Genomic DNA, 24,160 nt, shown 5'->3' with positions numbered 1-24,160 from the left:
GCCTCCTTTGTCCTGGTCTTGTACACATTCAAATTGTGCCCACTTTTTTTTGATAGGTGAAGATGATTAAAATACTCATTTATAATCAGATTTTTCGATTAGATGTATTTCTGAAAATGTGGACTCAAATTCCAAACGTTCCCTTAGTGCCAGGTATAAACAAGACTAGAGAATCATATTGACTATGTATAGAGATGCGGAAGAGCAAAAAAAAGCATCGAACACTGTTCTGCGAGTGGTCTGAGGCAGTCTGTAATTAATGAGCGTTCTAAAGTACAACTAAACCCCTACAAGTAAAACTGATAAACCTACATTGATTGCTTCAGTAACCCCTAATGTAACAAAGGTCTTAAATGTATTTCAGTTCTTTTGAGATTTATTTGAACACTTCATTTTTCCATTCCAGTCACACACCAGTCAAGCACCTTACTCCAGGTGGAACATCAAGGGATGAGAGAAAGAGGTGGAAAAGGAGGCCATGCAAAAGACGACAATATTTCACAGCGTCATACAACTATATTTAATAAGACTTGCTTATTAGTACAGAAAAAGGGAAAAGGTGGGAACTACAACCTTGAAGCAGTAGTAGTAAGCATTAGCAGCATAGAGCTCCATGTTTTTTTAATTAGTTATACTGCAAATTCAGACAAGCATAGGTCCAAGTCAACAATTTCAAAGCCTTGTCAAGATAGAACCATTAATCAAACAAATATTACTTAAAAAAATTAATGAACACTTAACTTTTAAAAAGTAGTGATTTTGTCTGAGAAAAACAACAACTATTGAGCAAGTTAAATCTTTTTTTTTTAGATCACAAAATGAAGGGCCTACTGAGAACATGAAGCGTTATGAAATTTCCTCCACCACACATGATTTCCATTTTATCCAAACTGTCCCTTTCAGTTGCACATAGTTTAATATTGCCAGGGTATAGTGTTTGCTTAACAAATAAATAAAATGTAACAAATACTTGGTGGTATAACTAATACTGACCCTTGGGAGAAAGCACTGGGTGAGTACGAGATTAAGTTAATTAGTAGAACACTACCTGTACAAACTGGTAGAAAAGGCAAGCTAGAAATAACGTTCTCAGACCACCACCATTGGTGTTTTTTTCTGCTTATTGATGACAATACTATAGTACAGGAAGTGGTGATGTCACAACACTTCATATGGACCAATAGTCTATGGATATGAGGGCAAAAATCAGGTTAATGCCATCCCCGAAGATCGCACCACATAATGTTAGTGTATCTTGGCTCAAATTGAAATCTAAGGCCAGTTCGTACACACTAAACTGTGACTAAAGAAATCTAGGTGGTTTGGGGACAGAAAGAAAACGTGTCAAAGATTTAGATGTATGACTCCTATTATCGGGAATAAATTCCAACAAGTCACACCCTCCACTTAATTATACAGTTCATCTTAACATTTACATTCATTCTTAAATACAATCTCACTGGTGCACATAGCCACTTTTCAGGTTCCTACAGGGGTTTACCCACCCCACCATCTGAAACTAAAGGGAGGGTCATGTAACATGATGTTTCACATCAGTGGAAGTGTTGTGACATCTTGGCCATACAATGTTATTGACTATTACAAGGTGGGGTTATACCACAGTAGCAGAAGCAGTAGGAGTGGTAAGTAAGCATTGTCCAGCTTCCACAACATCACAACATACCACATTCTGCCTTTTCATTTTATTGCCCGTTCATTTGTTTTACATTGCCAATCACTTAACAATACCAACCGTAATAGTTTTCTTCCCTTCCCCCCCCCCCCCCCTCCTTAAATCATCGTCACACTAATGTAAGCAACATCAGCGAGTTAACACATTAAGCTTTGCATTTAAAAAATCTACACACTTAAGTAACAATATTACAAAGGTTTTTCAGCTTCCAAAAATAAAATAAAGTGAACAAATGAAAAAAGTAACTTTTTTTTAAAGAATTAGCATCATAAAATGAATTTATTCCAAGTAAAAATATAAAATAATATTAATGACATTGACCAGATATGAAAATCTCCCCCAGAAATAACTATTAATGGTTGAGAAATAAGTCTGTAAAGAAAATACGAAATAAAAATACGTAAATGTTTAAATTATTTTCTTTTTTAGCAAAAATCTCTAAAAAATAATGAAAAATTTCTCAGTACAAAGGCTACATTACTACTGGAAGGTACTAGCATGTAGAGTAGGTAAATACACAGTAGAAAATGATTTTAGTGAATCACAATGCTTGCAATGAAAATAAATCTGCAATAAAGATTTGCCTCTTTCTTTTTTCATATTTTTTTTTTTTTTTTTTTACAAACAGTACAAACAGTATTGCACATTACAACAAAGAATTGAGGTTCTTAGCCTTAAAAAAAAAATGGGACTAATTCAAGTCTTGCGTGAATAGAAGGCTACCAGTCAATTGATGCACCTTGGGGGCTTTCGAAGAAGTTACAGTTGAAACACTTGTATCTCTTAATAATATATATATATATATTTTTTAAACATTCCTTTCTCTCCACGTCATCTGCTTAAAGTCTCTTTTTTTAAACAATCTCAGGCTAACAAAATTAGGGTGTTGCTTTTACAAAACAAAATTAAACGCATACTTTTAGGAAACATAAAAAAGTTCTTAAAAAAATAACATGAACAGAAGATCTCTTTCACAATTCTGGTCAGCATAGTAAATGACTGATTATAAATATACAAAATAAGGGAAGTATCTTCAGTTCACCCGATAGACTTTTATTTATATAGAACAACAATTTTTAGGACTAATCTTTTCCTTGGAACACTACCGCTCATGTTATGTTTGTCTTGGTGACACCGTGCTTCCACGGGTATAAGACCAGTGGGAAACTCACTCTAACCTCCTCTGTAATAAGGTAGACTCTGTACTTCAGCTAACTACGTCATTATATTAAAGTTAGAAAGCTCTAGCTCCTTCAGTTGTTTTTTCAAAAAATACAATTTAAAATAAAAAGCAAATAAGCATGACAAAAATAAAATCAACCACCTGTTAAATCATCTCTGGCAGAATTAAATTAATATATATATATTTTTTTTATTTGAATAAACTTAGAAAATATCAATTTCTCTCCTAATATATTTCAAAATTGAGGTATTGCAAAAGATCATGTCAGTCAGAAAGCACACTTTTTGTTTTTCTCCCAACAAAAACAATTGCTGACTGTTAAACTGTCCAGATACAAAGAGTAGTGCATAACACGTCTATTATAGAGAAGGAACAAACATAGAAAACCCTTCTGGGCGGGGAAAGACATCTCACAAAAACACCCAGAATTCACTTAAATAGGGAGACTTATTATTACTCATGGTTAGCCTCTTTTTTTTTTTTTGTAGACTTTTCTATCAATAAAAAAGTATCTTCGGTTTAGATTAGTTTACTTTTACAAGAAACAAACAAAATGGTTTGTCCTAAAGCAAACCGTTTTGCGACTAAAACCGAGAGAGGACGGCGGGGGTGCCAGCATGGGACAATCGCAACACACAGAAAAGGAGACGACACATCAACTCGCAATGTTGCAGGATCCAGACTGGATTGTCCACAAAACTGCTAAAAACCAGTGTAACTTAGCCCCAAACTCCACCGCTCAAACCCAAACCAACCCCAGCAGCCAATACTTTGTTTATTTGTCCTGCATTTATAACTACCCAATACCTCCCACCCCACCCATCCTATTCAACTGCACCCCATTCCATAGCCTTTTGATAAATAAAAAAAAAAGTCCACCATTTTAGCAGGTCATTATTCTACTTCAAGCTTTGCAGGAAAATCTGGATAAATATGGTAAATCCCAGCTAGCACACAATGTTCTGGCAATGCTATCACAACCCCGTAGCCAGATAACTTTATGTGCAGGCTGAGAAGGAGCTCAGTTTACTAAACCACAAGTCTCCAGTAGCTTCACTGTCTCGTATGCCTTGTCACCACAACAGTACAAATGTTTCTAACTTGCACCTTTAAACCCACAGGCATAGCGCTTGATGCTTTGCACAGTAACATCTGTGGTCTCCGTATGTGTTGGTTCGTTTAAGTTGAACATATGTGAGCTCTTTGGTTTTTTTTGGGGGGGGGACATGACCATGTCAACAGTACAGACAGCAGTTCTGTGTTTCTCAGATTCAAGCTCACTTTAGTCTGCGCGTCATATGTTCTGTGTATTTGGGTCAAACTTTGTGTGCGTACTAGGTCTGTATATGTACATGTATGTATGTTTAAGAGAACCATCGGTGTAATGTGAGTGTGTGTGTGTATGAGAGAACGTATATATACACACGTGTGCATACACTAGTTCATGAAGTTTCACAGGACTTCTATGTCGGACGTTAACAACACTTAGAGCAAAATCACAGTTCTATAGGCATACTCAGACCCAACTATGTACGGTATAAAACTAACAGGAATCGATCAATTATATTAACAATCACTGCAACAAAAAATAAAAAAAAAGTACTTCACCCACATCGTAGACAGTTTTAAATGATATATCCTACATCTACTTGGATTCAGGTTTAATATTAAGGTTTCGTCATCTGGTTATGTTAGCCACCTTGTGCAGAAGCAGCCTGCTCATACTGCCCCTGTGGCTGTTAACTTCTCACTGGGGGTGTTGGATTCTTTTACCAGTCTGTCTTCCTTGTTGAGTCCAGTTGCATGCTAGTTGTACGTACATCTATATTGGTGCTGTGCAAACATGGGCAGAATTGAATAGTAGACATGAGACTGAAATTCTATTGCATGCAGCAACCTGATTCAAAAGAACATGCAGTTAGGGGCGACCCCCCCCCCCCCCCACCCCACCCCACATCATACTAGGCATCGTAAGGGACGCCCCTCTCCCTATGATAGCCTGTCATCATCCTTAACACCAGGTGACATCATAGTTGTTATAACGCCCTAGCCTGAATAAAGTACTATTCAGCAGCATTACATCAACATAACACTAGAAAATAAAGTCCTAACAAAAATAAAGACCTACAAATCAAAAGCAAAACTCAATCTGATTGCGTCTTATGAGGTATTAATTTTACTATTTTCAGAGTCAAAATGGAGAGCAAATATAGCCATTTTTTTTATTTTATTTTTTAAATCTGGTCTTCTATGGCCCAGACTACTGGATAAATGTATAGTCTTCCTACATCTTATGCCACCTATGTAGGTTTTCTGAATGCATGGATTTCATTTTTGCCTTTGGTAATATAAGGGGCGATATCCTAAAACATTTTTTAAATAAGTGCATGCTCCTTTCCCATAGAATTGAATTATCTTTATATGTTAGATAGATATATTTAAAACAAAAATATATATATACTTTTTAAATATATATGTACTGTAACTGTATAATCAGGAGACCCTGACCCACCAAGTCATGGAACAGGGGACTTGAACACAATATGTTTTTTGCTTACATCCCATATGTGTTTAGTGAGTTTTGAGCCAAAGTGCAAATTCTAAGCAGATAGACTTTTGCGATTCATTTTTTCCCCCCCACCCTATTGTCATCATAAGGGTACACTGGACAATGAGTTCGTAATCAAGCAGTGTAGTTTGAAAGACCCATGTATTTGTAGTTATCCTCCTCACTGATGAGGTTGAGCTGGTGGGGAGGGGGTGCAGAGCAGGGGGGGTGGGTGGGGTGTAGCGCTGTCCCGGTTAAGGGGGTTGAGGGGCTGTTGGGGGTGGGGCCGCAAGGCAGGGCTTATCCTCGACCCCCTCAGCTCCAGCGGAAGGACACGTGTCGAGGGCGGTCGCCCCCCTCCTTCACCAGTGGCTTGTGGAACTCTCGGCCTGCCCGGGAGTGGATACTGGCCCAGCAGTACTCACAGTAGTACTGCAGGCAGGTGACATTGGCACAGAAGAAAGGGGCAAACTTCCCCCCACAGCGCGCCCCCTGGCACTCGTCACACATCTGATCGTCCAGGACGTACGGCTTCACCTCCACCTGAAGGAAGGTCAGAGAAAGGAGACACTGGCTTATTATCTTCTTGGCGTGAGGTGTAGATTGAACTCAAACTTGAATCTCTATTGTCGGAATGTAAACAGAGTCCACATGCTTTATGCTAAATGTTTGACCAAGTGCAAGACATTGCCGAGTTCTGAAATGTATATTTCTGTTACATGTATTATTTGCCCGTTTAATGTCAACTGTGACATCCTAGAGGCTAAAAATATCAACTTCTCAAATACGTTTCTGTCTCTAGCTGTTCCTATTCTCCTCTCTATGGGTAAGGAAGGCACTGTAAAAGCAGATGTGGTGAATATTTCAAGAGCCAAAATGACTCATGTGTCCAAGTGTTGCACAACATTCTTCTGCCTGGTACTCTTTATGCACTGAAGCAGGTATACTTACACACACACACACATGAAAATTTGGAGTCTGAGGGACAGACTATCCAATCTGTGTCTCCATGGAGATGACACACAGTGTGTGAGCAGGCCCTGGTTACATACAGCGATCCCTCCACTACAGCCTGACAGTGTAATGAAGGGTTCTCTTTAAACCCCCAGCCCTGGTAAGACTACGACTAGCAATGGCCAAAGCCAGAAACAGACTGGCAACCAGGCTCATTTTCATTTGGCACCAAACGGTAGGAAACGGACTGAAAAAGGGTACCTGAGCATGTCCAACGGCTCGTTTTTGTTTTCCGTTGCAAAATGTTTTGCTATGGTGTGCCCTGATGAATACGGCCAATAAATACCAGTATCACCTCGGTGAGTACAACAATGAAGCTGTTCTTGAGGTACAGTAATTGAACCATTCTGACATATCATTAAGACAATACTAAGATGCCATTTACAGTTAACGGAATGATTGTGTTGCCAGACGGAACAGAATTACAACGTGCAAACAAAAGTGTTGTGGATGGACACCAGTGAACCACAAGAACGAACATTAACTAACCCTGAGAGAACTTAGGTGTGACGCAGTGGTGGTTGACGCGAAGGCAGGCAGAGAGGCTTCTCTGGGTAGAGCCTCCAACAATGTATTTCACCCCCCCCCCACACACACTCCTACTGTTGGACACTGAATATGGCCCTGGGTCAGACAGTAGAGCCAACCCAGGGAAGTAGTCTGAATAAAGACACTGCCTGCTCAACCAGCCACTGGGGTTGGTTATTGGATTATGGCAGAACAGAGGGAGTGTGGAATGAGCAGCCCCCACTGAGACTAGCCTCTCTGGGCTGGCAGACGACCAGTCTTGGTTGGTCACGATAGGCCATGCTCTATAGGGCTAGCTCGCTCAAAATAACCCGGCCACGGCTAAAGTGAATATTCATGTATAAGGAAGTCCTATAATTAAACCTTCCCCACGTCTGGGACTTCAAATATCGGTCAGCCCTCCAGCAGCCGAAGGCCAGGGTGATTACACAGCCAACTCTATCCCACAGACCTAACCGGGGCTCCCTGTATTGTAGGCTGCGCCAAACTGTCGGTTGGATACCAGCATATAATGACAGCTCTTATGTATAGGGTCTTAATGAGAGTTAAAGAGTTCAGATCCACAGCAGCACACCATTGGGCTCCCGAATGGCGCAGCGGTATAAGGCACCGCATCTCAGTGCAAGAGGCGTCACTGCCGTCCCTGGTTTGAATCCAGGCTGCATCACATCCGGCCGTGATTGGGAGTCCCATAGGGCGGCACACAATTGGACCGGCGTCGTCCGGGTTTGGCCGGGGTAGGCCGTCATTGTAAATAAGAATTGGTTCTCAACTGACTTGCCTAGTTAAATAAAAGGTTACGTTTAAAAAAAATAAGAAAGCCTACACTAGGGCCTACTGGGAGGTTACACTAGGGTCGTGTTCATTCGGCACCAAACGGAAGAAAACTAACAAACAGGGAGGTACTACCTGGACTTGTCCAATGAGAAACACTCCTTTTTGTTCCCTGTTGCAAAACCGTTTCTTTTCCGTGCCCTATCGAACACAACCCAGTCAGTCATTCTTCATCTGCTAAAGATATCTCCCTGTTATCCAACTTTTAGGGCCACTCCTGAAGCACTATTGCTACGGAGACAGACATTATAAAAACAGTGTTTGGTCTCACTCACCCGTTTGTCAATGTCGTTGTGCTGCAACTGAACAAATCGGGCGCTGATGGCGGCGATGTAGCTCTGCTGATTGGAGAAGGCCACACGGCCCGCCCCCTTGGGGTACTTGAGCTCCGGGTCAGTGTCAATGCCGGCGTAGCACACACCCCCATACAGCCTGTCCATGATCATAGCTAGTTCCACTAGTGGACGAGAGAGAATGTTATGACCGCATGCCGTAATTTGTCTAATGAAAATGTTCTCATATTTTTTTACGAGACAAGCAGAATGATGCGACTTGAATAACATTCTTTGCCAATAACATTGTCCTGAAAGTGTGCATTACAGTAGTCGTCTTTGACTGTTGATTTAACTAGGGTAGGCCACATAGCAGACAGCCAGTCAGTGATGTTGGTCCCAAGCACAGAAATGCTGAACCACCTAAAGAGCCTTGCGTGAACTTTTGACATGACTGGCAGTTAGCGAACCACCTGGAAACAAAGTGGATTTCTTTCTCACTGGCAAAACTGTATTGTTGATTACAGCCTGTAGAGACTACGGTCTACGCCAGTCGATCTTACACAGAAAATCCACCAACCTATCCACTGATCTACATCCGTTTTGACCAATCCCCTACCTGCGCGTAGAGGCCGGGGCACCCCCCCCACAAATATAGTCTTGCGGGGGTCCAGCGGTTGGGAGCCATCCATCACAAAGTCACTGTCACTCAGGTTCCAGGGGCGGATTTGGACCTGGAAAAAAGAATTGCATCATTAATGAAGTAATGTGTCTGACGTGAAATCCACACCCTTATACCCAACCGGAACCGAACTGCCTTGGTTATTTTCCTTCCAAGCCCAGTTAGAGCAACTATGGTGAATGTAGAACCAGACTGGCACAGTACAGGTCGGCTTGTCTCGGTTTAGCTCAGCTTAGTAGTGTGAAAACGGTATTACAGTACAGTACAGTACTGCGGTATTCACTGACTGGTTTGTCCTTGATAGTGGGGCTGGAGACACAAAGGTAAAGCTTCCCGTCCTCCTCGATGCAGGCGTCAATCAGGGCCTGGACAGAGGCCTCCTCTTGGAACAGCAAGAAGGCATAGCCTGGAAGAAGAGACAGAAGAGTTTTTAGACTAAAGAAAAAATATATATATCCTGTTCACAGTAAGTACACTGTGTATTGTCTAAAACCTGAACCACGGAAGACAGTACCTTTCCAAAGCTCAAATCAAGTCTGTTCAGTTTCAGTACGGAAAAAAAAGTACCCCGTGCAAAATGTATCAACCTAATACTCTCCAAATCATTTTGGAAAGTTACGGTGCGCAACGATTTCCTCCTGTGGGATGATGAGGTCTGGCTTTGCAGCAGAGAGAGATACAGAGAGAAAGGGAGGAGAGGGCTTGTCAGTGTGCATTGTTAAATCATCGATTATTGAACGGGTTGGAGAGGCGAGAGTTGGCCTCGGGTCAAGGCCATTCTGTCAGTTAGGGAGAGTTGGGAAGTTAACTAGGGTCATGCCTATTCCGTAATTGAGAGTATGGGAGTCAGCTAGCTTCACTCGAGGAGCAGTCGCATAGCGGTGTCCAATGGCCCTAATATCACACTATTCTTCTGGTATTAGCATTTGATATGGAAACAACACAGTATCAATTGTGTGAACAGATTGAACAAAAGATCATGAGAAAACACAACGGAACAAGAAAATGATGACACATTTAACGGTAGACAAAGTGTCACAGGAGTATTCCATTCAGTGGAATAGAGTACATTTGCAGCAACTAATAGGCCAGCACCGACCAGAGCCATACAAGTAGCATGAATCTCCACCTCTGATGCACAGGATTTGACATATCCTTAACTAGAGGGCCGTGATCATGTGAGCAAAACTGTGGAGCCACCAGGGACGTGATGTGGGAACCTGAGCCACAAAACAGAGCGGGCAGCAGAGTGGCGGGGTGGAGGGAGCCGGGCCCACACGCAGACAGGACGTACATTTATGGTGCAGAAGGCTGGCAGAGGCGCCGCCTGCCGCTGCGTGTGCTTTCTTGTGTCAGCTGACTGACGGGGCTACTGCTTTTCAGGCGTATATGCGGGACGCAGAGCGCCTGGCCGGGAACGGAGTGGCAATTAGGGGAACAGAGAAATGTGCAACTGTCACGGTTTACTCTCAGACATTCCTCAAAGGAACTGCTGCAGCGGGTGAAGAGGGGGAAAGATGAAAGAAACATACACTGACTCAGTACATCGTGAAAGTATGTGTGTGTGTGTGTGTGTGTGCAAATTAAGGTGTGTGTGTGTGTGTGTGTGCGAGAGAGTCTGTGCAAATGAAGGTGTGTGTGTGTGTGTGTGTGTCTGTGTGTGAGAGAGAGTCTGTGAAAATGAAGGTGTGTGTGTGTGTGTGTGTGTGTGTGTGTGTGTGTGTGTGTGTGTGTGTGTGTGTGTGAGAAAGAACGTATACACGAATGACAGTATATATATATATGTTCAAGTCCATGCATGTCACCACGAGGGCTGCATCAAGTATTTCCACTCCCCAGTCCTTTCGCCTTTCTCACTGAGCCCCGGCAGTGCTTAGTCATCATCATCTCACACACACACACCTGAGTGGAGCGTGTGTGTCTAGGGTCCTTCAGTGAGGTCACAACCAGCACTCGCTGTCCACCTCTCCAGCACAACCAGGCCCTTCAAAAGGGGACTTAGTGTCTCTGATGTCTCACACGCGTCAGTGACAGCATGTTCCTCCCAGGTTAGTACCCCCTTCTCTGGCCCCCGTCTGCCTGCGTCACAACAGATGAGTCCGTGTGCATCACACTCGCCATGAGCAAAAACAGGAGGCCCCAGAAGTCAATGCTGCTATATGTCAGCACAAGGCCATTTTCAGTACATCAGGAGGACTAAAAACAAGGCAACAGCAAACATGTCGTCCCCCACGAGTGATGCAGCGCCCCCGCTTGGGCCAATTGAGATATCCCGTGTGACTAATACATTTCTGTTATCGTGTGTGACCCATTAAATTGACCAGATACTCAAGTGGCCACTAACAATTAAAAATACATGTCTTCGAAAATGGAAGGCAGTTGGCCTGAGTACCAATCTATAACTAATCCACTTCATGTACTCCATGTCATGTGCCAAAAGACTCTTTGGAAGTGGCAAGGAGTGGAATGTTAGCTGAAGAGACTGATACTCAGACTAGAAGGCAGTCGGAAGGAGGCAAGGTCAGGTGTGACCATTCTAGCCAATAAGAAGGCAGATACGAGTGTGACCAACAGGCACAACTCTGATAGTGTTTTTTTTTCTCTCTCAGAGTTGCCGCGATGTCACGTCTAGTACACTAGTAACAAACTAAGCACTACGAAACTTCTATTAGATTAAATAAGCCATTACATGATTTGTTAACCAAATTAACCAAACCAAATTCGACTCTCATTGACATTCAGAAAAACGCCACCTACAGATTTTGTGCCCAGTTATCACTCTCGCTTTGCCTCTTCCTCCCTAGTGTGACTCACACATTTCTGTTAATTACTACAGCTCCCGCCTTGGGCCAATCAGTGTCATTTTGTAAATGCCGGATCTTTATGGCATCATTCACCCCAGTTTTGTCAAAATCGTGCCGGTGCTGTCTGAGATATCGCGTGACTAACGTATGAACGGACGGAAACCGATCTGACCGATTTCGTTGCAGGGGACAAAAACACAGGAGGTGGAACTTCAGCCATCACAAGACGTGTCAATAAGTTGCGGGAAAAAATGATTTGAAGACAGACATCTAAGGAAAAGGATTGCAAACAAGACACAAGGCCTATGATTCTCCCTTAAGTGGACATTTCAAAGTACACACACCACCAGGTGGAATTGTTCATTTGCAGACTGGCAGTAGTGCAGCCTGGTTGCACACTTAACACTCATGTAGTAAATCATCCTGACCAATGAACCACATTTCCCAGGCCACAACCATAACACAACCACTAAATGACTAGTCCATCTGTGTGTCTCTGCTATTGGTTAACTAAGACCCGACTCCTCCTGGGCCCAACATGGGGAAAACCTAAGACAATCAGGATAATGGAAACAGGCTGGTGTGTGCCCAATGTGCTTCGTCATAACCTCAGAATAGAAAAAACACATTAAATAAAGAGGGTGTCATCGGGTCGGGAATCATGTGGTTTAAGCACTGAGAGAGAGAGAGACTGCGTGCAGCAGTCTTCAGAAACGGCAGCGACAGCCAGAGGCCACAGTCAGGGAAAGGAACAGCGTGTTCTGTCCCGGAGCAAGAGTGTGTAAAAGAGAGAGAGAAAGAGCGTGAGAGAGAGCGACAGACAAAGAGCGACACAAAGGGAGCGGGAGAGAGAGAGCGCAAGCGACAGAGAGAAAGAGAATGGTGTGCGTATGGAGGAGAAAAATAGAGGAAGAGACGTTGGGGAAGGAAAATAGTGGGTTGGACGGTCGACTGGCAGCGTTAGGGGTTACACAGTTGAGGGAAGGGGCTGAGCCGCTAAATGAAGGAGGCAGTTCTTGGCTTTCCCAGTGAGTACACAGTGTTCACTTCCTTGTTAGAGTCAAAGCACCGTATAGGATTAACTTCGGTCACCTTTTAGCAACTGTCAGGCTCACATTCAACAGGCGGAATAGGCACACACACTTCGCCATTAGGATGGGTGCCATCGTGTGCACTCGCACGGTCACACACCCCGTGGTGGATTTAAAAGCATTGGATTGGTGTAAACATTAGGTGGGAGGGAAGTTCCACCATTGTTAATAAATCCATGTGAGAAAGTATGCAAGTGCACAGTTGAGAAGGAGAATCGGGCCAGACAGGCAGGCAAGCCTTCCGCAGTGCAGGGGCTTAGTAAACCAGAGGAGGAGGAGAGGGGAGCACAGATCTGCAGTGGCTCGTGCCTGAGATTTATAAAAGCTTTACTGCGGAGCTCCCGACTGCGCCAAGGGAGTGTTTTGGACTGTAAAGAATTCTGTTTACAGATAAAACGACAGGTCTGGATACCTCATGGTCCTACGGCCAACAAAATGACCTCAGACACGAACAAACTCTTTCCCTCGCCGACGGCCAACACGGTGTCAAACAGCTAGCTACACATGACCTCACAAACGAGCCACTCCAATTTCACACCGACTCAAAAACGTCCAAGACTCCGCTGTACAAACGATGACCAATTTACCCAACAAACAGTGACTTGCACAGCGCATCCACTATGGCTCTCCAACTGAACTTCAACCTAAAACTTCCCTCACAAATCAATAGCCACCAACATTTCAGTTTCCGAAAAAAGTTTAAACGATAACGTTTCAAGCGGCGAGACTCATTTCAAAGTATGGTTAACGTTTATGCGTCTGTTGATTTAATAGGGTGACAATTTATCAAGGCTAATGTTTCCTGATTCAGGAACTTGTTTCTTTCCAGATTTACAGCGCCAAGAGTGGGGTGCGGACCTCGACCCTGCAGACTGGTCTGGCCCGTATTTATAAAGCATCTCAGAGTAAGAGTTCTGATCTAGGAGCAGGTCCCCACTGTCTTATTTAGTACGCTCTGAAAGGCAAAACGGATCCTAGAGCAGGACCGACTCTGAGAACCTTTATGGATATGGGCCAGCGAGTCCCATCTGTGAAGGGTGGAGAGCAGACTCTGGCAAAGCTCCCTCACAGCTCATCATCAAAATCCTCACATAGAAAGCGGTCTCAATTGTCTCAACTGACCATGTCTGATACGTACAGCATATCCTAAAAACAGAAAGGCGGAAAGAAGGGGGAAGGACATGGAAGAGAAGAGAAACAGAAGCCAAGCTGCCCTAGCACTGTCTAGTGAAAGTCTACACAACCCTTACGATCTTCAGTTTCCTTAAAAATTCTACCTAAAAAAAAGGGACTAAATTAAGATTTTCTCCTACCAATCTACACAACCTATTCCACATTTTGAAAGTGAAAGTGCCTTCTTGAAAAACATTTCGAATAACAAACAAAAAAAAGTGTACCTTCTCAGATAAGTGATCATATTTGATGCAAACAAGATATTAATGTGCTGATACAGTGCCTTTAGAAAGTATTCACACCCCCTTTTTTCATTTTTTGTTGTTGTGTTACAGTCTGAACTTAAAATTGATTAAATTGCTCCCAAAAAAATTGTCGCTTGCCTACACACAATATTCCATAATGTCAAAGTGGAATTATGTTTTTAGAAAAAAAAAAATACTAATTAATTAATTAAAAATGAAAAGCTGAAATGTCTTGAGTTAATATGCATTCACCCCTTTGTTATGGCAAGCCTAAATACGTTCAGGAGTGAACATTTGCTTAACAAGTCACATAACAAGTTGTTTAACATTTTCTTATGACCCCACTCATCTCTGTACCCCAAGGTCCCGCAGTCAAGCAGTGAATTTTAAACACAGATTCAACCACCAGGGAGGATTTCCAATACCTTGCAAATAAGGGCATCTATTGGTCAATGGGTAAAAATAAAAAAGCAGACATTGAACATGGCTGTGACAGGAGAAAACAGAGTATGGATCAACAACATTGTAGCTACTCCACTATACAAACCTAATTGACAGAGTGAAAAGGAAGCCCGTACAGAATAAAAATATTCCAAAACATGCATCCTGTTTGCAACAAGGGACTAAAGTAATAATGCAAAAAATTGGGCAAGCAATTCACTTTTTGTCCTGACTACAAAGTGTTAAGTTTGGGGCAAATCCAATACCACATATTAATGAGTACCACTTGCCATATTTTCAAGCACAGTGGTGGCTGCATCATGTTATGGGTATGCTTGTAATTGTTAAGGACTGGGGAGTTCTTCCAGGATAAAAAAAATAAACAGAATGGAGCTAAGTACAGGCAAAATCCTGGAGGAAAACCTGGTTTAGTCTGCTTTCCATCAGGTACTTGGAGATTAATTCACCTTTCAGCAGGACAATAACCTAAAACAAAAGGCCAAATCTACACTGGAGTTGCTTACCAAGAAGACCGTGAATGTTCCTGAGTTGCCGAGTTACAGTTTTGACTTAAATCTACTTGAAAATCTATGGCAAGACCTGAAAATAGTTGTCTAGCAATGATCAACAACCGATTTAACTGAGCTTAAACAATTCTGAAAATGGGCAAATGTTGCACAATCCAGGTGTGGAAAGCTCTAAAAAACATACCCAGAAAGATTTACAGCTGTAATCGCTAACAAAGGTGATTCTAACATGTATTGACTCAGGGTGGTGAATACTTACGCAAATCAAATATTTATGCATTTCATTTTCAATAATATATATATATTTTTTATCTACAAACATGCTTTCATTTTGTCATTATGGGGTATTGTGTGTAGATGGAGGAGGAACCGTTGAGGAACTAGAGCAAGCACACTTGTAGTTATGTTTGGAACACAACCCTGCATCCCCCACTCTCACACAATGACTTGTTTACGCAATCCAAATACGGCCCAGTATAAATCGCAATCCGAGTCAGGTGGGCATCATTTGAAAGCCTGTTCAGTCAACATGACGAGCTAAGTTATAAAATATGATATTACAGCGTTAAGCTTTCATAATGCAATTCAGGGAAACGGGACATCATTGGCGCGCATAGAAAGGAGTCACGAGTGCATTCAGGTGCGTGTGCCGAGGTACATTTTCTTCACAATAGACAGGCTCATTGTGTTCAGAAAAACCAAGGGTATGACCCCATGTCATCTTCTAACTGTACATCAAAACAAAGGGATCATAAATGTAGACACTGTATATTACATCAATGTTACGCACAATTGGACTCACGGGTGTTTGGCTTGCTTCTGTGACATCAAAGCAGTATTGATTAGAATTCTCAACGACTCATCTTTCAAAATGCATAGAGTCCTCTTCATTTACAGCATTTCCCCTCGCTCAAGAGAAAACATTTCCAAAAAAGATGCTCAAATTAGCGGGAAGGATGGGGGGCAACTTCTTGAGGTGCTCAAGTTCAGAACAGTTGTCAGTCAAAACCCATACAGCGCTGTGAAGCGCAGAGCCAGAGCTCTGACGTCATGTTTAGCATGTTACGGTACAGCCACTGTGTTCCAATTTAGATGTTTATCAGTGCCCAAATCGGCAATTTTCAACTTGTATACAGGTACAAGGGTTAAAGGGTACAGTAGCACAAAAAGCACCATCTATACAGAATATGGCAATAAATCAATATTATTCAATATGATGAAAACTAACTTTGCATAATACTGTAGTCTATACAGTGGACAAAACATTAAGAACACCTTCCTAATATTGAGTTGCACTCCCCCCTTTTCCATCAGAACAGCCTCAATTCATCAGGGCATGGACTATACAAGGTGTTGAAAGCGTTCCACAGGGATGCTGGCCCATGTTGATTCCAATGCTTCCCACAGTTGTGTCATGTTGGCTGGATGTCCTTTGGTTGGCGGACCATTCTTGATAACACACAGGAAACTGTTGAGCGTGAAAAACCCAGCAGCATTGCAGACACAAACCAGTGTGCCTGGCACCTTCTACCATACCCTGTTCAAAGGCACTTCAATCTTTTGTCTTGCCCATTCACCCTCTGAATGGCACACATACACAATCCATGTCTCAATTGTCTTAAGGCTTAAAAATCATCCTTATTTTAAACCTGTCTCCACCCCTTCACCAATAGCTTTCACCTGAAATCACCTTGTCAGTCTATCTCATGGAATGAGCAGGTGTTCATAATGTTTTGTACACTCAGTGTGTATTTATACCCCAAACCATTGGCTTCCAAATATTTTATGAGTAGGCTTTCCTATTCTGTCTTTTTTAGCCCAGTATACTCTTATTAAGCAGAGTTTTCAATGAAACACACGGGGACAGTGTGTTGATATCCCAATATTCAATGAGCATGAGCATAAATGTCTCTTGTTCAGATTTAAGTTGATGAATAAAAAACACACAAAAAACTACAGTTGTGCACATTATGCGTCTAGCCATTGTGCCTGTACCAAGACTGGAAACTATTAGGAACAATTAGAAACCTCAAGTCCCTTGGAGTGGACAAGGTAGTCGTTGATGCAGAGACAGAAGGATAACATCAGAGGGGAGGGATGTCAGGGTGATGATCGTACGGACCGCAGCTGGCTCCGTGTGAACTCCAATCCCGAGGTTCTTGTTTATTCCCGACGACGCTCTGTCGAAACGCAAATGCACCCCACTTGCGATACGGTTTTGGATATCTTTGGAACTTTACTTTTATATAGGCAAGAAATAATATTTCTCGTACAATTGGTGGACAAAAATGGCAACAAACGAGGGGCAAGGGGATAACTATTGGGCGACTTCTCATTCACTTTTGGGTGGGAGGGGGGGGGGGGGGGGTTGTCCTTGTTCATCAGTTTTTTTGTCCACCACTTGTACCTTTGTAAGACAGTAGAGAGGGAGATTTGAAATGGTCTTCAGATAGGCTTTAAGAAGACGAGTATAAATAATTAACAAGAATAGCAGTACAGCAAATGTGAATCACCTTTCAGATAATGAATTGAAAGTTGTGTGTGTTACAGTCTGTGTGCATGGCTTCTTATCCAGAGGGCCAGTGTGTGTTACAGTCTGTGGGCATGGCTTCTTATCCAGAGGGCCAGTGTGTGTTACAGTCTGTGTGCATGGCTTCTTATCCAGAGGGCCAGTGTGTGTTACAGTCTGTGTGCATGGCTTCTTATCCAGAGGGCCAGTGTGTGTTACAGTCTGTGTGCATGGCTTCTTATCCAGAGGGCCAGTGTGTGTTACAGTCTGTGTGCATGGCTTCTTATCCAGAGGGCCAGTGTGTGTTACAGTCTGTGTGCATGGCTTCTTATCCAGAGGGCCAGTGTGTGTTACAGTCTGTGTGCATGGCTTCTTATCCAGAGGGCCAGTGTGTGTTACAGTCTGTGTGCATAGCTTCTTATCCAGAGGGCCAGTGTGTGTTACAGTCTGTGTGCATAGCTTCTTATCCAGAGGGCCAGTGTGTGTTACAGTCTGTGTGCATGGCTTCTTATCCAGAGAGGGCTGGTGTTGGTGCAGGGTTTTGTTCTAACCAAGCAGTAAAACACCTGATTAAGTTCTTGATTAAAGTCTATGATTAGTTGAGTCAGGCGTGTACCGGTTGTCAACGAACAGAAGCCTAAGTCCACATAGATATCCAAATAGATCTCCACATAGATCTTATGTTATTTCATGATGAATAGTAATGATCAGTTTAACTTCAGGGGTGATTCATATAATACAATTTTACATAAGAAATGTCAGTTTGTAAGTTTTGAATATTTGGAAATGAATAAAAATTGATTATTTAACAGGGGGGGGGGGGTATTTGGAACACCTATGGGCTTAAGGGGTAAGCCCAGTCCGGACTTTTTACATTTTATCAAATATTTATTTCTTATATATATATATTATATATTTTAAAGTAGTCAAAACTTCACGAGAGAATAATCTTTGTTTTTATATGTTTGGAATGTCTAAACTTAGATTTGGGGGGGGGGGCTTAATAAGTACACTTAACCTAATTCATTTTTAGATAACATTTGTAAGGCAGCAAAATGTAAAGAAATGTGCAAGGGGTATGTATATACACTGTCACCCCCCCCCCATTTACGAAAATGGTTCGCTCCTACAGACAGTGAGTCATGTGGCTGTGGCTCGCTCCATAAAGCAGGCAGACATCGAGGCATTCAGTTACTGTTCGATTGAATGTTAGAATGGGTAAAACTAATGACCTAAGCGACTGAGTGTGGTATGATCGTCGGTGCCAGGCACCCCGGTTCCAATATCTCAGAAAGGCCGGACTCCTGGGCTTTTCACGCACGACAGTGTCTAGGGTTTACAGAGAATGGTGCGACAAACAAAAAACATACAGTCAGTGGCAGTCCTGTGGGCGAAAACAGCTCGTTGATGAGAGGTCGAAGGAGAATAGCAAGAATTGAGCAAGCTAACAGGCGGGCCACAACCAGGCAAATAACGGCGCAGTACAACAGTGGTGTTCAGAACGGCATCTCGGGAACACACAACTCGCCAGTCCTTGTCACGGATAGGCTATTGCAACAGACCACACCGGGTTCCACACCAATCAGCTAAAAACAAGAAGGGCACGTGATCACCAACACTGGACAACTGAGGAGTGAAAAAAGAACATTTCCTGGTCCGACGAATCCCGGTTCCTGTTGCGTCAGGATTTGATGTAAGCAGCATGAGTCCACGGCCCCATCCTGCCTGGTGTCAACAGTACAGGCTGGTGGCGGGCTGTACCTAATAAACTGGTCACCGAGTCTATATCCTAATCAAATCAAATATATTGGTCACATACACGAGTTTAGCATATGTTATTGTGGGTGTAGCGAAATGCTTGAGCCTCTAGCTTCGACAGGGCAGTAATATCTAACAGCTTCACAACATATAACCAAAATACACGTACATCTAAGTAAGGAATGGATTAAGAATACATATGTCAGAGCGGCATTGGACTTAGATAAGGTGGCATGGTATAGAATACAGTATATTCGTATGAGATGGGTGATGCGATATTTACACACAATTAAAGTGACTAACATATCGTAGAAGAATATAGAGCACAGTTTATTCAAGTGGCTAGTGTTTAATTTCCTTAGAGTAGTCAGTGATTCCTAATCTATGTCTATAGGTAGCTGCCTCTGATGAGCACATGTTGGCTGTTTAACAGTCTGATGGCCTTGAGACAGAAGCCGTTTTCCAGTCTCTCTGTCCCAGCTTTGATGCACCTGTACTGACCTCACCTTCTGGATGATAACGCAACGCTCTCCAGAGGGTGGTGCAGTCTCCCCAACGCATTACCGGGGCAAACTTCCCGCCCTCCTGGACACCTACAGCATCCAATGTCACAGGAAGGCCAAAACTATCAAAGGACATCAACCACCCGAGCCACTGCCTGTGGCAGGCGATGCCGTAACAGGCGATGATACAGCCCGACAGGATGCTCTCAATTGTGCGTCTGTAAAAGTTGAGGGTTTTAGGTGACAAGCCACATTTCTTTAGCCTGTCTGTGTGGGTGCACCATTTCAGTTTGCCAGCGATGTGTACACCAAGGAACTTGAAGCTTTCCACTGCGGTCCCATCAATGTGGATAGGGGGGTGCTCCCTCTGCTGTTTCCTGGTGTCCAAAAACATATCCTTGTTTTTTTTTACGTTGAGTGAGAGGTTGTTTTCCTGGCACCACACTCCGAGGGCCCTCACCTCCTCCCTGTAGGTTGTCTCGTCGTTGTTGGTAATCAAGCCTACTACTGTTGTGTCGACTGCCAACTTGATGATTGAGTTGGAGGCGTGCATGGCCGCGCAGTCATGGGTGAACAGGGAGTACAGGAGGGGGCTGAGCACACACCATCGTGGGGCCCCAGTGTTGAGGATCAGCAAAGAGGTGTTGTTTCCAACCTTCACCACCTGGGGGCAACCCGTCTGGAAGTCCAGGACTAAGTCGCACAGGACGGGGTTCAGACCAAGGGCCTTGAGCTTAATGATGAGTTTGGAGGGTACTATGGTGTTGAATGCTGAGCTATAGTCAATGAACAACATTCTTACATATGCCTCTTGTCCAGAAGGGACAGGGCAGTGTGGTGGCGATTGCATCGTCTGTGGACCTATTGGGGCGGCAAGCAAATTGGAGTGGATCTAGGGTAACAAGTAGGGTGGAGGTGATTTCCTTTTGTAATCCGTGATTGTCTGTAGACCCTGCCACATACGTCTCGTGTCTGAGCCGTGGAACTGGGACTCAACTTTGTCCCTAGACTGACGTTTAACCTGCTTCATTTCGGTGGGAATAACTACACTGTTTGTATTCTTACATATTCGCAGTCTTCTTGCCCTGGTTAAATGAGGTGGATCGCACTTTCAGTTTTGCACCAATGCTCCCATCTATCCACTGTTTCTGGTTGGAGTAGGTTTTAATAGTCACAGTGGGTACAACATCTCCTATGCACTTCCTGATAAACTCATTCACCATTACGGTATATGTGTTATTTTCTGAAGCTACTATGAACATATCCCAGTCCGCGTGATCAAAATAATCTTGAAGCGTGGGTTCCTATTGGTCAGACCAATGATAGAAAGAGGGAGGGGAAGAGATATGGAAGGGAAGATGGGTGAAGAAGAGAGAGAAACCAGACCAACCACTAAGAGCTGGAACTCTGCCACTGAAAGTAAATAAAATGCACTGCTGACAGGAGCTTACATGATGAGAGGAAGGAGGGAGGGAGTGAGGGAGGAGAGAAATTAGGGAGGGGGAGAGAGAGAGACAAATATCTGCTTTCCTAAAACAAATAGGCAGGGGAGCGCGACAAGAGCACAGGCAGCTGAGACCAGAGGAGGTGAAACGAAGCTTCACTAATCATCTCAATTTGTGAAGAATCACTCGATGCATCCCCCACACACCTTCTCTGTACCATGAGTAAAGAGAGTTAAACCAACCTTAGGGGCGAGGACACTGCCAATGGGGCTCCGGTGGCATCATTAGAGTGGCCTGTGTCTGTCAGACCCCTGGCTCGAGGCTGTGCCCTGTCCTCCTAAGCCCGCCTATGCGCACCTCGCCCCCCTGTAACATGGATAAGCTCCCAGCATCCAGGCTCTGACACAGACACATTATCCTAAAAGCAGCCACTCTAAACCCCAAATGAGCCCACTCCCCTTCCTGGCTCATCACTACTGCCGTGCGGAGCAGACAGAAATAACTTCAGTGGTGTTTGGAGCTCGTCACCGTTGGTGACGCCTGGGACTGCAGGGCTCAATGAGCAGTTGTGAGCAGCACCGCCGCCATGGCAACCTCACCGGTCAGTGACATCACCCGGCCGACAGACAGACACAGGCAGGATGAGAGAATGGGACTAAGCCCGACATGGGACACATGTACTAGGAAATATAGGAACAGTGCAGTGGCCCGTGAATGGACCTCAACCTTGATGGACAGGCCTAACTACCTATCTGGCCCTGGGCTTGCAACTGATCCCAGTTCAGCCCGTAGATAGACACTGCCCTGCCCTTCGCGTGGCCTTGGTGCCACAACATGAGTTATCCTCATCTTCCAATCCAAAAAGAAGAGTTTCATAATTGTACAGAGACACATAACTGCTCTTTTTAATGTGGCACAAGACGGAACAAAGTGACTACCATCTTCCATTAGGTCAGCTTGGAACCACTTTTAATACGGGGAGAGATTGATGACCACTTGATGGGAATAGCACATCTGCGAAGCACCCGTTACAGCGCATGAAAGGATAGGATACACACACGCGCACACACACACACACACACACACACAAAGAAGCACACGTGCAGAACCTCACACATCTCCTGCTAAGAACTTCGCCACTAACTCTTTCAACCACTACAACGTGCAGAGTTCAAACCGCATAATTAGGTAGATGGTGTAAACAAGGGATTTCAGCCATTCTCACATGGCATCTGTGTTTTCAAAAGGGAGATACGTACATGGCCCAATGCTACATTACAACATCAATACACATGGGCGAGTACAACACGAGGTGGTGGTTTCCTTGTGGCTAACCAAGTCTTCCCTCCCTCCCTTACAAGGAATTCTACGGGCCTCAAGCGTAACTCATTCCCCTAAAAGGATGCTGCATTTTCCCCCTCCTGAGCTTTGGAATAGAGAGCCGAGGACTATTGAAAATAAAAGCCGGTCATCCCCCCCCAAAAAATGGGAAATTGAAAATGCGAGAGGGAAGAAACTGGCAGTTTTCACAGCTGCAGCATATTACCATCGGCCTAAGGAATGTCAGCTATTTCTGCTTTAATAGTTTCCCTAATATGACACAGAGAAGTGTCTGTGTGTGTGATGGGCCAGCGGAGTGATGTGATACAGGCACAGGGCCTGAAAGGAAGGGCCTTCTCCGCTATGGTCTCCGCTAGGGAAGGGGGGCCAGGAGAAAGCCTTTGCACTCTCCAGGTATTAAACAGAAAAACACTGTGCTCTGGGCCCTTCAGTAGCCTGTGGTTCAAGACCAGAGTTGGGCTCTCTCTGTGTGTGTGTGTGTGTGTGTGTGTGTGTGTGTGTGTGTTTCTATCCCTGAGATAGCAGTAGGGCGCCATATTAATAAACAGATGCCCCGAGACGCCCTGACCCTGGAATTCTGGGTAACGTAACCCTTCGCAAACAACCTTTGCCTTAGCAGCGCAGCATGATCTCCCTGAGACAGTGACTGAACAATAACACCTTTTACTGTGGACTGAGGTCTGTTATTTTACAGACTGGTGTGGCGAAGGCGAAACTGTTCTTACCTTTAGGTGGAAAGTAGGACTTGCTCTCGGCTTTGTGGGGCCAATCCACCACCAGGTGTCCATAGCGACGGAAGCTGTTGGTGATCTCATCTACAGGAAAAAGATGAATGAAGACAACACGTCAACGCAGTCATAGCGCACTTTCCCACGGAAACCATTTGTCTACAAGCAGGCTGCCAACAACAACAAAAATGTGTCTGTCTACCCCTCACTGTATGCTATCAACAAAAGCCAGGAAAATAATGTATTGTTGCTCGTTTTCCAAAATGCTGTCCACTAGTCTACTGCATTAAACACGTCTTCACACTCCAGGCCAGACAGCTTCTGTTCTCACTAGGGTCATTGTACTGTGGAAACTCAGAAATATTCCAAGAGGTCATGGGCACGCATTGTTCACAAACTCTGTGTGTGTTGTGTTCTGTGTGTGTACTAGTATGTGTCTGTATGTGTGTGTTTTGTGCAAGTGTTGTGTTCTGTGTGTGTTTGCGTGTGTGTGTGTGTGTGTGTGCGCATGTGCGTGTCTCATGAAAGCCACATTGGGAATCTGGAATGGTGACACTGCTCGTAGTCCTACCACGCAGTCAGGCCCTCTTCACACTTTGTGGGATAACACACTATCACATCTGCTGCCAGACTGACTGCCAGCTCACTGCCTCAAACCCACAGAACATAACCAGTCAGTCCACAGTCCCAGAGAACCAGCTTCATGACAGACAGCGGCATCATACAGACACAGAACCAGCCCTTTAGCCCACTGAGCCAGAAGGGCTACCAGCACCTGTAGACCCACATCTGGCACTATCCTAACCAGTGCAAAAAACCCTACATGTACTAATCTGATTAA

General features: G+C 43.9%; 1 protein-coding gene across 8 annotated transcripts in view; it reads right to left on the bottom strand.

Moving 5' to 3' along the window:
- Positions 1–506: 506 nt before the first annotated feature.
- Positions 507–24,160, bottom strand: part of LOC139381131 (cytoplasmic polyadenylation element binding protein 3) — a 62,902-nt gene continuing 39,248 nt past the window's right edge. For all 8 annotated transcript variants that reach the window (XM_071124443.1, XM_071124444.1, XM_071124449.1 and 5 more), the window contains 5 exons: positions 23,317–23,406; positions 9,042–9,160; positions 8,692–8,806; positions 8,076–8,257; positions 507–5,967 (listed from right to left, as the gene is read on the bottom strand). In XM_071124443.1, the coding sequence (XP_070980544.1) occupies positions 5,740–5,967; positions 8,076–8,257; positions 8,692–8,806; positions 9,042–9,160; positions 23,317–23,406 (734 nt within the window). In that variant the 3' untranslated portion in view covers positions 507–5,739. The remainder of the gene's footprint in view (positions 5,968–8,075; positions 8,258–8,691; positions 8,807–9,041; positions 9,161–23,316; positions 23,407–24,160) is intronic.

This window comes from Oncorhynchus clarkii, chromosome 23 (assembly GCF_045791955.1).
Source record: "Oncorhynchus clarkii lewisi isolate Uvic-CL-2024 chromosome 23, UVic_Ocla_1.0, whole genome shotgun sequence".
Taxonomy (NCBI): domain Eukaryota; kingdom Metazoa; phylum Chordata; class Actinopteri; order Salmoniformes; family Salmonidae; genus Oncorhynchus; species Oncorhynchus clarkii.
The sequence above is the reverse complement of the archived record's forward strand: the minus strand, read 5'-3'. Positions and strand labels throughout refer to the sequence as shown.